The sequence below is a fragment of the Natrix helvetica genome (assembly GCF_964273705.1).
Source record: "Natrix helvetica genome assembly, chromosome: 2".
Classification (NCBI taxonomy): domain Eukaryota; kingdom Metazoa; phylum Chordata; class Lepidosauria; order Squamata; family Natricidae; genus Natrix; species Natrix helvetica.
The window spans coordinates 57,127,854-57,140,137 of NC_138552.1; the positions used below are offsets into that span (position 1 = coordinate 57,127,854).

Sequence of the window (12,284 nt, forward strand, 5' to 3'; positions counted from 1 at the left end):
TCCATCTGGGTGCAACGGCGGCGGCAACAGCGCAGCGGCGGCGGCGGACTGGAGTTTCCCGCCAAGGTTGCCTGTCCGACCAGCCCCCGCTGGCTCCTGGCTGAGGGAGGAGCTGCCGCTCCGCCTTCTGCGAGCGGGATCCACGCCCTGCAACTGGCCGTGAGGGGAAGGTTTTGGCCAAAAAACGGGCCATTTTTGCCCATTTGTTGCCAGTAGAATGCTTCTGGAGGTGGAGGTGAAAAATGGGGTGCACAGATGCCCCAGGAGGCACAAAAAATGGGCCCCTTTTCAACCCCCCCACCTTCAGAAGATGATAGAGAAAGAGAGAGCTAGTGAGAGGGAGGGAGGGAGAAGTGAGACAGAAAGAGATAGACAGAGAGAGAGACACACACACAGAGAGAGACAGAGAGAGACAGAAGGAGAAAGAGGGACAGAAAGAGAGAGAGAGGAGAGAGAGACAGAGAAAGACAGAGAGAGAGAAGAGAGAGACAGAAAGAGAGAGTGAGACACAGAGAGACAGAGAAAGACAGAGAGAGAGAAGAGAGAGACAGAAAGAGAGAGTGAGACACAGAGAGACAGAAAGAGACAGAGAGAGAGGAGACAAAGAGAGAGAGAAAGAGAGAGGGAGACAGAAATAGAAGGAGAGACAGAAAGAGAAAGGCAGAGAGAGAGAGAGGGAGAGAGACGAGGGAGAGAGAGAGAGACAGAGGGAGAGACCACTTGGACTGTCTTCGCATCTGGGATGCATGGGTCTTTCCCATTGAGACGAGCAGGTGTTGTTTCTAGAAATCACTGCATGCAGGAAATATATGTGTGTGTTTGTGTGTGTATGTTACGGTGAAAGACTGAAATTGGTGAATGTCGGCATTCACCGGTGAATGTCGACATTCACCAATCTCGCTTGGTGAATGTCCTAAATATTTGCTAAATGCCCTTATTTCTGACTTACACCGGTGAATGTCGACATTCACCAAGTACGTTTCCCCCTCTCTTTGGGGAGGAGGAGAGCCAGAGGGTCGCCTCTCTTTGGGGAGGAAAGTACGTTTCCCCCTCTCTTTGGGGAGGAGGAGAGCCAGAGGATCGCCTCTCTTTGGGGAGGAGGAGAGCCAGAGGATCGCCTCTCTTTGGGGAGGAAAGTACGTTTCCCCCTCTCTTTGGGGAGGAGGAGAGCCAGAGGATCGCCTCTCTTTGGGGAGGAAAGTACGTTTCCCCCTCTCTTTGGGGAGGAGGAGAGCCAGAGGATCGCCTCTCTTTGGGGAGGAAAGTACGTTTCCCCCTCTCTTTGGGGAGGAGGAGAGCCAGAGGATCGCCTCTCTTTGGGGAGGAAAGTACGTTTCCCCCTCTCTTTGGGGAGGAGGAGAGCCAGAGGATCGCCTCTCTTTGGGGAGGAAAGTACGTTTCCCCCTCTCTTTGGGGAGGAGGAGAGCCAGAGGATCGCCTCAAAGGATGCCCCAAAGAGAGGCAAAACGTACTTTCCTCCCCAAAGAGAGGCGATCCTCTGGCTCTCCTCCTCCCCAAAGAGAGGGGGAAACGTACTTTCCTCCCCAAAGAGAGGCGATCCTCTGGCTCTCCTCCTCCCCAAAGAGAGGGGGAAACGTACTTTCCTCCCCAAAGAGAGGCGATCCTCTGGCTCTCCTCCTCCCCAAAGAGAGGGGGAAACGTACTTTCCTCCCCAAAGAGAGGCGATCCTCTGGCTCTCCTCCTCCCCAAAGAGAGGGGGAAACGTACTTTCCTCCCCAAAGAGAGGCGATCCTCTGGCTCTCCTCCTCCCCAAAGAGAGGCGATCCTCTGGCTCTCCTCCTCCCCAAAGAGAGGGGAAAACGTACTTGGTGAATGTCGACATTGTGTAAGTCAGAAATAAGGGCATTTAGCAAATATTTCGGACATTCACCAAGCGAGATTGGTGAATGTCGACATTCACCAGATTTCAGACTTTCACCGTAACATGTATACATGCACATACAAGTGTCATTTCTTCAGTGTTATCACAGAAGTGAGTACACCCCTTAACATTTTGTAAATATTTAAGTATACTTAAATATTTACAAAATGTTAAGGGGTGTACTCACTTCTGTGATACTCTCTATATAAATATATGTATATATATGTTCTAGCTGTGCTCCTTTAAATCTTTTCTGCTACAGTTAATAAAGCTATTCTTTGTTGTAAATTGATCCACATTTTTCTTTTTTTATTCTCTTATACGTTAATAAGGATACAGTGTTATGCAGAGGTGTACTTATAACAATTTTATAGACAAATGATACTATTTACAGTCACGCGGGGGGGGGGGCGCGAAATGTTTTCTTCTTCCTAGGGGGGGCAGGACAGAAAATAATTGAGAAGCACTGCTTTATAGCAATATAGATGAATCTGCACTGAAATGTGAATCTCAGCCTACAAGAAGAAAACTTCATTGATAAAATCCATGGGAAAAGAATAAATATTACTTCTACCTCTTTGCTCCCTAGTCTGTCCATCTTCTATCAGTCACAGGCCTTCATATTTTATCACTACAAGTGGAAGAAAGATGGAAGAAAATGAAAGAAAATGTAGAATAGCATACTAAGGTTTAATATTCCAGGCAGCCAGCAAACCACATCCTTTTCTGTTCCCTTGACCCCAAACTTTCCATTTATTTTCTTCCTTCTCAGTTATAGAGCGTGTTGTTCAGTAAAGACTTGTGTGGCTGAAGTATTTTTAGAGAAGCAGGCTTCCAAGTTGTTTCTATATTCCTGTAACCTTTCATTATAGAATACCCTTGTGAGCATATATAATGATAGCACCACATGTGATGATGATGAAAGGTCACTTAAGTACATTCACTTAAAAAACATTGGCTTGGTTTTGTTTTTCATTTTTGCATTCTGAGAAGAGACTGACTATTGTATGTGAAGTTCCTTGGCTCTGTATGCATTTTGAAAATTCACCAAAGGGAGCAAAAATGAGTTTGATAAGAAATTTTACCAGTCTTATTGAAGCTGAAAAGCGATAAATATCATAAGAATTCTGGACAGACTTACTGAATGGAAAAAATGGACCCCTGCATTAGGACACTGGAGATTGTTGTCTGCTCTATTTTCATCGCATGCAGCGTGATTGGAAATCCATTGCTGATTTACTTGACAAAGAGATGCATCCATGATAAATCACAAATCCCACTGATACTTATAGTCAACCTTGCACTTGTCCATCTTCTACATAACCTGGTGGTGAATGTCTTGAAGATTGTTTATGCATCTGGCATCATGTTGGATTCAAATAGGTGCAAACTTCTTGCGTTCTTCACGAATTTTACTACTACTCTTGCTATATGGTTCACATTATACATTGTTGTGTTCTACAGTGGGAAATTGTGTCGTCTGGTGCATCATCCAGCTGAAGCTACAACTACAGAGTGTTGCAGGTGTCACTTGTTTGTAGTTGGTGTACTTTGGATTGCTGCTTTTGCATTTTGTTGCCCATTTTCACTTTACACGAAGAAAAATGATGACGGGTATATGAAAAATGAATCAAAGGGCAGTTTCATCTATACTAAATGTAAGACTGAATATAAAAATTACCAAGTAGAGTTTTTCTATGGAAAATTATTTCTGGTGGCTATTGATCTTCTTCCACTTCTAACTATGCTGTTTGTTGGATTCCGAATAATACAACTTCTTTGTGAATATAAGAAAGCAGCATGTGGATGCATATGGGTTGGGCATGATGCTAGTGAAACTGAGGTTCTCAGAGCATGTAAATTTCTTCTGTTATTAATACCAGTTATTATTTCACTTTGGATTTCTAATTTGATCCTAATTAGATGGCTGAAGAATTTTAAATTTAAATACTTTGTGCCACCTGTCATGACAGTTCTATCTTCAGGATATTCAGCTGTCAGCCCTTATTTCCTCATGTTGATTAACTACAAAGTAATAGTAAAAGTGAAGTGTTTCTGTTATAAGGCTGAGACGAAAACAGTTTCTTTATCGACTGTATCTTCCGTAGATGTTTCTCCATATGCCTAGGAACAACAATTTGGTTTTTTTTTTAAAGAGTATCTTTAAGTGTACAGGAAAGATTATGTGAGAAGGGGATCAAGAATTTGTTTGTATCTACTGATTATCAACCTTCCCCTGTTCTTCCCTGGCTTTGAAAACTTCAGTGAGAAGAATTTTTATATGGGAAAATTATTGGCTTTAGCAGCAATGTTTATTTTTATTTATTTAAAACTATGTATTGTTTTTCTCTTTAAAAAAATACAAAACTGCTTACAATATTTGTTACAATGCAGTAATTATATTTTTAAAAAAAACAGTGGAGAAGAGCAAAAGGCAAAACACCATAGCCTTACTGCTCTAAAAAACATTAAAGAATACAGGTATTTTAACATGTCAAAAGGTTGAAAGTCTGGGAAGAGACCACAGATTTCCAGCATCTGAGCTCTGTTGTTGTTGTTTTTTTTTGAAACTGTTCAACTTAATACCAGCACTTTGAACTGAACCCAGAAACAGACTGGAAGATGAAGCTGATTTATGACATTTGGATGGCAGCCGCAATTAACCAAAGACTGTACTTTGTGTAAGCTATTGTTTTAGAATGATTTTCTTGCAACTCCTCAAAACTTTGAATTATAGTAGTGTTAAGTTACGAGGAGGAAATGACTAGATATAGGTGCAAATTCAGTTGAAAAACAATCACTATGTCACAAACAATTCATATGTAGAACCACAACTGCATAGTTGCCGCACAGTAGAAAGGAAGAGTTGGCCAATCCTTGGCCCTCTCATTCAAGAATACCTATATTCTTGACTAGTTATGACTTTACAGAGGGTTTCTTTCAGAAAAAGAATGAAGAAGTATATGTGGATCCCTGCAACTAATGGCTAAATGAGGAAGGGGAATTAATTAAAGAAATGTAAAATATGTACTGTCTGCTCAGTGCCGGTTAATAATTAGCATAGCTCAATAATATCATTTTGGGCTAATTGTGTTAATTGATGGAAGTTACAAATACCATTGTTTAACATTTTTGCAACTAAATTATCACTTGGTATCTGGCATTTAATTCAGACTTAGAGATACATGTTCTTGCTTTCCTTGGTATTTACATTTGTCAGATAGGTTGTTGCTACTGGGTAATCTGCATATTGTGATTGTTCCAAAAATTAGCAGGATCATGTCTGTTACATTTTCGAATCTGAAACAAGGCACACTTCTTGTATAAAATATGACTTCTGGCTAAAGTATTTGGTTTCATTTATCCTTAAAAACTAATATGACCTTTTCTGAAATCCTAAATGAATTCCTGTCTGTCGGTCTGCCTGCCTGTTTACTTACATACCTACCATTAGACAATGCCTTTATTAGAACCAAACAAAAGGTCACAAGAAATATATAAGTATGTTTTAAGTTATCAAAAAAATTATCAACTGTTATAATATTTTGGCCAATTCTCTTAACTTTCATAACATAATAAGATTGTTTATTTTCTATGAGCTGGTACTACGGTAATCTCTTCTAGGCTTTTTCTACTATCTTATTAATTTTTTATGCTATAAAATATATTAGAATCGATCAAAAATCTGTAAAAGTGTTTGCAGAGGTAAATATTGTAGATAGCAGTGTTGTTTGTATAAAAGAAATATTTAATCTTTACTTTTTTAATTTTTTAATTCAAAATATATTTTTAAATCACAAATGTAGATAAAAATACAAATAATTAAGAATCATAATGGACTGCATTTTGCTTTTCAAATAATTTTTCACTAAATCATACATAATAGAGGTATCATTCTAATTTTGGTGATGCTTCATCATACATATCTGAGGCTAACTCTAGATATTTAATAAATCTTTATAATGAACTTGCATGGGAATAACTATTGTGTTTGTTATAAGGAACACAGGTGTTCCAAAAAATGCAACTAGTTTGGAGACTGTTTTGAAAGAATGGATGTACTGCGTTCAGAATGTATATGAGTACTCATTCTTGACATCTATATATTTAAGATACTCCAAGAGAAATCACCGCAATGATGAACTATGTATTTCTTTGTAAATTAATTGTGCATGTATAAAAACAAAATCACTTTTGATCTTACATGAAAAGTGCCTTGAAATTGGAATTAAACTTCTGAACACAAAACATGTACTGTTATTACTGAAATGCAGTTTTGTTTATTCAGTTGATTCTTCTTCCACATCTTTACCTGATATGGTTCAAAATACTGATGCTATGAGATTAAAATTGCCTATATCTCTATTTTTCTTGCATTATAATTGAGCAAAAAAAATAAATGGAAATTAAAAACATGATTGAGATTTACATTGGTTCTTCTCTATGTGTACCCATGATTGTTTAACCTTTGAACATACTGCCTATTGCCTAGCAGTAAGTTCATGATGTCTAAACCAAAACCAGCCTTAACTTGTGAGCGTCCCAAAACACTTTCTACATTACAGTAATTTTAAATTAATAGTATAATAGCAGTAGCACTTAGATTTATATACTGCTTCATAGTGCTTTTACAGCCCTCTCTAAGTGGTTTACAGAGTCAGCATATTGCCCCCAACAATCTGGGTCCTCGTTTTACCCATCTCGGAAGGATGGAAGGTTGAATGAACCTTCAGCCGGTGAGATTTGAACTGCAGCTAGCAGTCAGCTGAAATAGCCTACAGTACTGCATTCTAACCACTGTGCCACCTCGGCTCTTAATGTCCCAATTTTCTCTAAGTTGTTGAATAATTCTTTATGTAATTGATTCCTATCATCTCTGGGTGGAAAGCCTGTACATATAGACATACAACTGAAATGTTTTAACATATGTTAAAAGAATGCTCATTTGCCCTAATCCCTGCAATTGTTTTGCTTTTTGAAAAAAAGGATCAACATTAGAGGGATTATACATACATTCTTTATCTTGATTCAGTTCATCTGCAATGCTAAACTATGGTTTAGTGTCCAATATACCACCCTCACCCTTCTCTTTCCAACAAGCCCACAAGGAAAAGATTAGAAGCTTAATGATGCTTTAGTGTTATGTCTGAATTCAGTCATCTGGGTTGCATTCATATGTCTATATCAGACCTTTTTTTGTCAATTTACTTCTGCCTTTACAGGCTCAGAAAAGTTGGTTTTATAGCTAGCTTAACTGATCCAATTAAATCTTAATTGTTCAGCCTGAAACAAAGGGCTTGCCAGCAAATTGAGTTCAAGCCTATAGAGCCTAAGCAGACTTGCCAATACTGAAAAGCTGCAAATGCTGAAATTCCGTTTTCACTCACTTGATTTAAAACCAGAGAAATACAGCAGCATCTGGGAAGACTGTATAATAATCATGGTTTCTGCTCCTTCCATTTCCAGAGTGAAAAGGAGCTTAGTTCAAAATGTGCTAACAATATGCATAAGAGAAAAATGTCTTTTTCTAAGGTTGGTAAGGGCAAAAAAATCCATCATGCTGGCACAATGGGGATTTTAAGAGAAAACAGAACAATTAGATAAAGTCTTCTAAAGAAGATTGTTCTGTATCTTTTTTTTAAATGGAAGACTGTTCAGACTAATAAAGGAGAATGTTTGTAGTTCAGAGTTGAAACAAGGAGTCCTTGGTGCTCTCTGAGTTGGGTTGTTTTCTTGCAGATGTTTTATTACCCAAACTAGATAACATCATCAGTGAAGGTTCATTCTCCAAGCTTGTCAGTTGCTTTCTGAACATTTCATTACCAGGCTAGGTAACATCTCCAACAGAGTTTAGGGGATGTCAGTGTTCTTCTGTTTGTAAGGGCTTCAGTTGTGGGCATGGCAAGTGAGGATCTTGGGATGGGTCAGGTGTCACAAGACCCATCACAAGACCCTCTGTTGACACACCCACACCTGAAGCCTTTATAAACAGAAGATCACTGATACAGACATCCCCTAAACTCTGCTAAAAATGTTACCTAGCCTGGTAACAAAGCCAACCCACAAGCTTGGAGAACTAATCTTCATCCTCATCCTACACCTGAGCTATAGATGTTTGCCACTATTGCAATCAATCAATCCTAGGTTACCCTAGTTTGGTTAATGAAATGTCTGCAATAAAACAACCAAGCTCAGAGAGCACTGCCGACCCTTCACTGTTCAAACAAAATATTAAGCAAATCATATGTCAGGCTTTTGCATAGGTTATATCTTGTAGGATATTTTTTAAAACAAAGTCTTACACAGTGCAGATAGTATATATACTGTTGGATGGGAATGCATCAGTCAGTAGGAAACATTCTTTAACACTCTCATTAGCCCTGTGGCTTCACTTTAATCCTTTTTATTTGCACAGTATCAAAGAGAAGTGACAAATCTTCACTTAGAACAGAGCCGTCAAACTCGTGGCCCATGGGCTGGATGTATTACGTGCTGGCCACACCCAGTTTAACAAATGGAGGGAAAAGTCCCAATGTGTCACATGACACCACTGTGATGATGCAAGTTTGACACCCTTGACTTAGAACATAGGAAAAGTTGGCCTTTGATCAAGCCAAAGACTCTTCTAATCCAGCCTTCTTTGTCATGTGGAAACTCTATAGAAGCATTCAGGAAGGACAAACAATGCCTCCTCCCTTATTTCTCCTTAAGAAGTGGCATTCAAAATTAGAAAATTAGCCACTGAGACTAGTTGCAACTGGTAGCCCAGTCTTCCCTGAATTTGTCCACTTCAAAATTCTAAAGTAGGGGCCATTGTCCTAATTACACAATGTAAAAAGTTTGTTCATAAGGCAATATTTCTTTGTACTTATCTTAAAATTTCCCACATATAATTGAATAGATGGATCCCAGTTCTCACAGGGGAGACACAGATAAAAACACATACCTATCCACACTTTCTACATCTTACATGATTTTACACTTGATGAAACGTCTCTATCTACCTTGATTCCAAGATAAGTGCCAATTGCTCAGTATTATTATTATTTTTTACTGGGGAATAGCTTTGGCCTCTGAGTCATTTTCCTTTTCCTGTTCTGGAAATTTTTCAGCTCTCCCATTTCCTTTTCTCGATGTGATGATTAGAACCCTGCACAGTGCACACTCTTGCAACAACCTTAGGGGATTGCTATTTTGCACATTTTGCTTCTAAATACAGAATTCACCTAGTTAATGATTTTTTTAATTTAATTTAATTTTTTAATTTAATTTAATTTCCCTTAAAATATTTTGGATTAGTTTACAATTTATTTTTTTAAATATAGCAATATTTTGTCAATATAAGAAAATAGAAATAAAATAAAATTGTTAAACAGATTCACCACCATTGACCCAGGAGCCACACTTTAATTGAATTAGTTGCCATGTTTCTATTTTCCTGACCAGTCATGGCCATTTGAAATTCAGTTACTAAATATGTAAACTTTTGTTGTGCCTATAGACTTTTTAACCAGGGAACTATTAAGGCAAATTTTTCAAGGTGACAGAATTCTTTCACTTAAGCTTAAAGTGGACCTCTTGGTGTTATAGATGATAAGGTTTCTACCTTCTTCCCTAATAATGTTTTATGTCCTCATTAGCTACATAGTATTGCTTAGAAGTCTTAACCTCAGAATTCTTTCCAACTAAGTAGTAATTATATAGAAGAACACATGAGGGGTTTGTTTCTTTCATATTTATTTTGTGTTCTATTTTATTGTGTAGTCTTATTTTCTGAGCCGGTAGGAGTCTTAACAAAATAACAGAATAGAATAACAAAGTTGGAAGAGACCTTGAAGGTCTTCTAGTCCAATCCCTTACTCATAGGCCATAGACCCTATTCCAGCGATGGCGAACCTTTTTTGGCTTGCGTGTCATAAGTGGGGGGAGCGCAGGAGGGGCGTGTGCAGCGTGCCACACCCATAATGCAATGCGCCCCCCCAGTGCGCATGCGCGCACTACAGGCGCTCCCCCCCATTTTTACATACTTTTTTCACCCTCCCCAGGCTCCAGAGGCTTTATAGGAGCCTAGGGAGGGCGAAAACAGCCTCCCCCCCCCCCCCGGACACCCTCTGGAGACATCAGGGAAGCCTCCGGACAGTCCCTAAAGCCTTCGGAGCGATCAAAATGATCCTCCGGGCAAACCGGAAGTGACTTCCGGTTTGCTCGGAGGGTCGTTTTGAGCGCTCCGAAGGCTTCAGGGACCATCCGGAGGCTTCCCTGATGCCTTTGGAGCGCTCAAAATGACTCTCCAAGCAAACCGGAAGTCACTTCCGGTTTGCTTGGAGGGTCGTTTTAAGCACTCTTCAGGGCTTCAGGGACCGTCCGGAGGCTTCCTTGATGCCTTCGGAGCTCTCAAAATGACCATCCAAGCAAACCGGAAGTCACTTCCGGTTTGCCCGGAGGATCATTTTGATTGCTCCGAAGGCTTCAGGGATTGTCCGGAGGCTTCCCTGACGCCTCTGGGGGGTGTCTGGGGGGGGCAGGGGAGGCTGTTTTCGCCCTCCCCAGGCTCCTATAAAGCCTCGAGCCTGGGGAGGGTGAAAAATGGCTTTAAAAAAAGGTGAACTCAGCTGGTCAGTGCACGCATGCGCGCTGGCCAGCTGACAGGGCAGTGCCTCGCGTGCCCTGACAAATGGCTCCGCATGCCACCTGTGGCACGCGTGCCATAGGTTCGCCATCGCCCTATTCCATTCTGAACAAAAGGCTGTCCAATCTCTTCTTGAAAACCTCCAGTGATTGGGCACCCACAACTTCTGAAGGCAAGCTGTTCCACTAGTTTATTGTTCTCATTGTCAGGAAACTTCTCCTTAGTTCTAGGTTGCTTCACTCCTTGATTAGGTTTCATCCATTCTTCTCATGCCTTCGGGTGCTCTGGAAAATAGGTCAACCCCTCTTCTTTGTAGCAGCCTCTTAGATATTGGAACACTGCTATCATGTAACCCCTAGTCCTTCTTTTCATTAAATTAGACATGCCCAATTCCTGCAACCATTCTTCATATGTATTAGCCTCTAGTCCCCTAATCATCTTTGTTGCTCTTCTCTGCACTCTTTCTAGAGTCTCAACATCTTTTTTATATCATGGTGACCAAAACTGGATGCAGTATCCCAAGTGTGGTCTTATCAAGGCACTATAAAGTGGTACTAGCACTTCACATGATCTTGATTCTATCCCTCTGTTAATGCAGCTGTGTTGGCTTTTTTGGCTGCAGCAACTGCTTGCTGGCTCATATTTAAGCGATTGTCCACTAGGAGTCCAAGATATTTGTATTTGGATTCTTATATTTGTATAATGATCATTTTAAATAAATAAATACATAAAGTGATAATCTTGCATTCTACATTTTAGAACTTTTATGAATAATAGAGCCATGGAGATTAGAAAAATCTCCATGATATATTCAGTCATAATTAACCATTTTTCAACGCCACTAACTTCATTGGAAAAGATATATGTGCTTAGTGGGAATTAAAATAAATGGGAATTAAAAGTGCTTAACTTTGTTGAATTGTGGCCGTTGTAATCAAGAAAAGCAAGTTAAAACAGATTACAGGCTATTATTCTTTAAGACTTTAAGCTTGAAGAACATCATTATATTCTACTTGGTATGCAAATACTGATCCTTCAATATATTGTTAATGTGTAAAAATATAAGTTGCACTGGCTGCATTTCCTCTATGAAATTAATATTTATTTCTTCTCTGAGATCTGATTATGTTCTTTGTGTTACTTGGTTTACTTTAAACTATACATTTGTTTGGTCTGTAAAGCTCTTCGGTATTTATAAATCAAATATCATTTTCCCCAGACATTTTTCTCTGGGTTGGAATATAAAACGATATTGTGTATTGTGAATAGCCAGATTAATTTGTTGTCACAGCATATGAGTTACTTTTACATTAATTCCATACAACTGATAATAAACAACATGGCTTGCAGAGACTACCAGCCTATTTTATCTATTCCTGAAATCTTGGGCAGAAATCACATCTGAGAAAGAACTATAAAAACCATCAAGAATAATTCATGGCCTGCAAGCTAGTCAGCAAGAGGCAGCTCACAATTCTACTGGGACTTGAGAATAAAATTTCTGAACGCTTTCCACATTTAACATAGAGCAACCTTCAGAAAGCACCATTTACTGAATGAACGAATGGATACATACACTCAGGCATGTTCTTGGTGGTTTTGTTTATAAAATCTTAGCACCCCCTGCAGCTAGTAAAAGTTCCTACTGCAGCCCCAATAGAGTGTTTCTGCCAGGAGTAAGGCATATAAAATATATTGCATAACCTTCCTAATCCTTAGCTGATTCATTCCTTGGATGCTCAATACTCTTCAACTATGCTTTTTTCTTCAAAA

The 12,284-nt window shown here is 39.4% G+C and overlaps 2 protein-coding genes across 3 annotated transcripts in view; both read left to right on the forward strand.

Moving 5' to 3' along the window:
* SNCAIP (synuclein alpha interacting protein) overlaps window positions 1-12,284 on the forward strand; it is a 121,910-nt gene that overhangs the window by 49,075 nt on the left and 60,551 nt on the right. The gene's annotated exons all lie outside the window — the stretch shown is intronic.
* On the forward strand, window positions 3,036-4,010 carry LOC309387353 (uncharacterized protein; the record flags this gene model as incomplete). Its single annotated transcript, XM_081943826.1, has 1 exon — window positions 3,036-4,010. The coding sequence occupies one exon, from the start codon at window positions 3,036-3,038 to the stop codon at window positions 4,008-4,010; it is 975 nt and encodes a 324-aa protein (XP_081799952.1).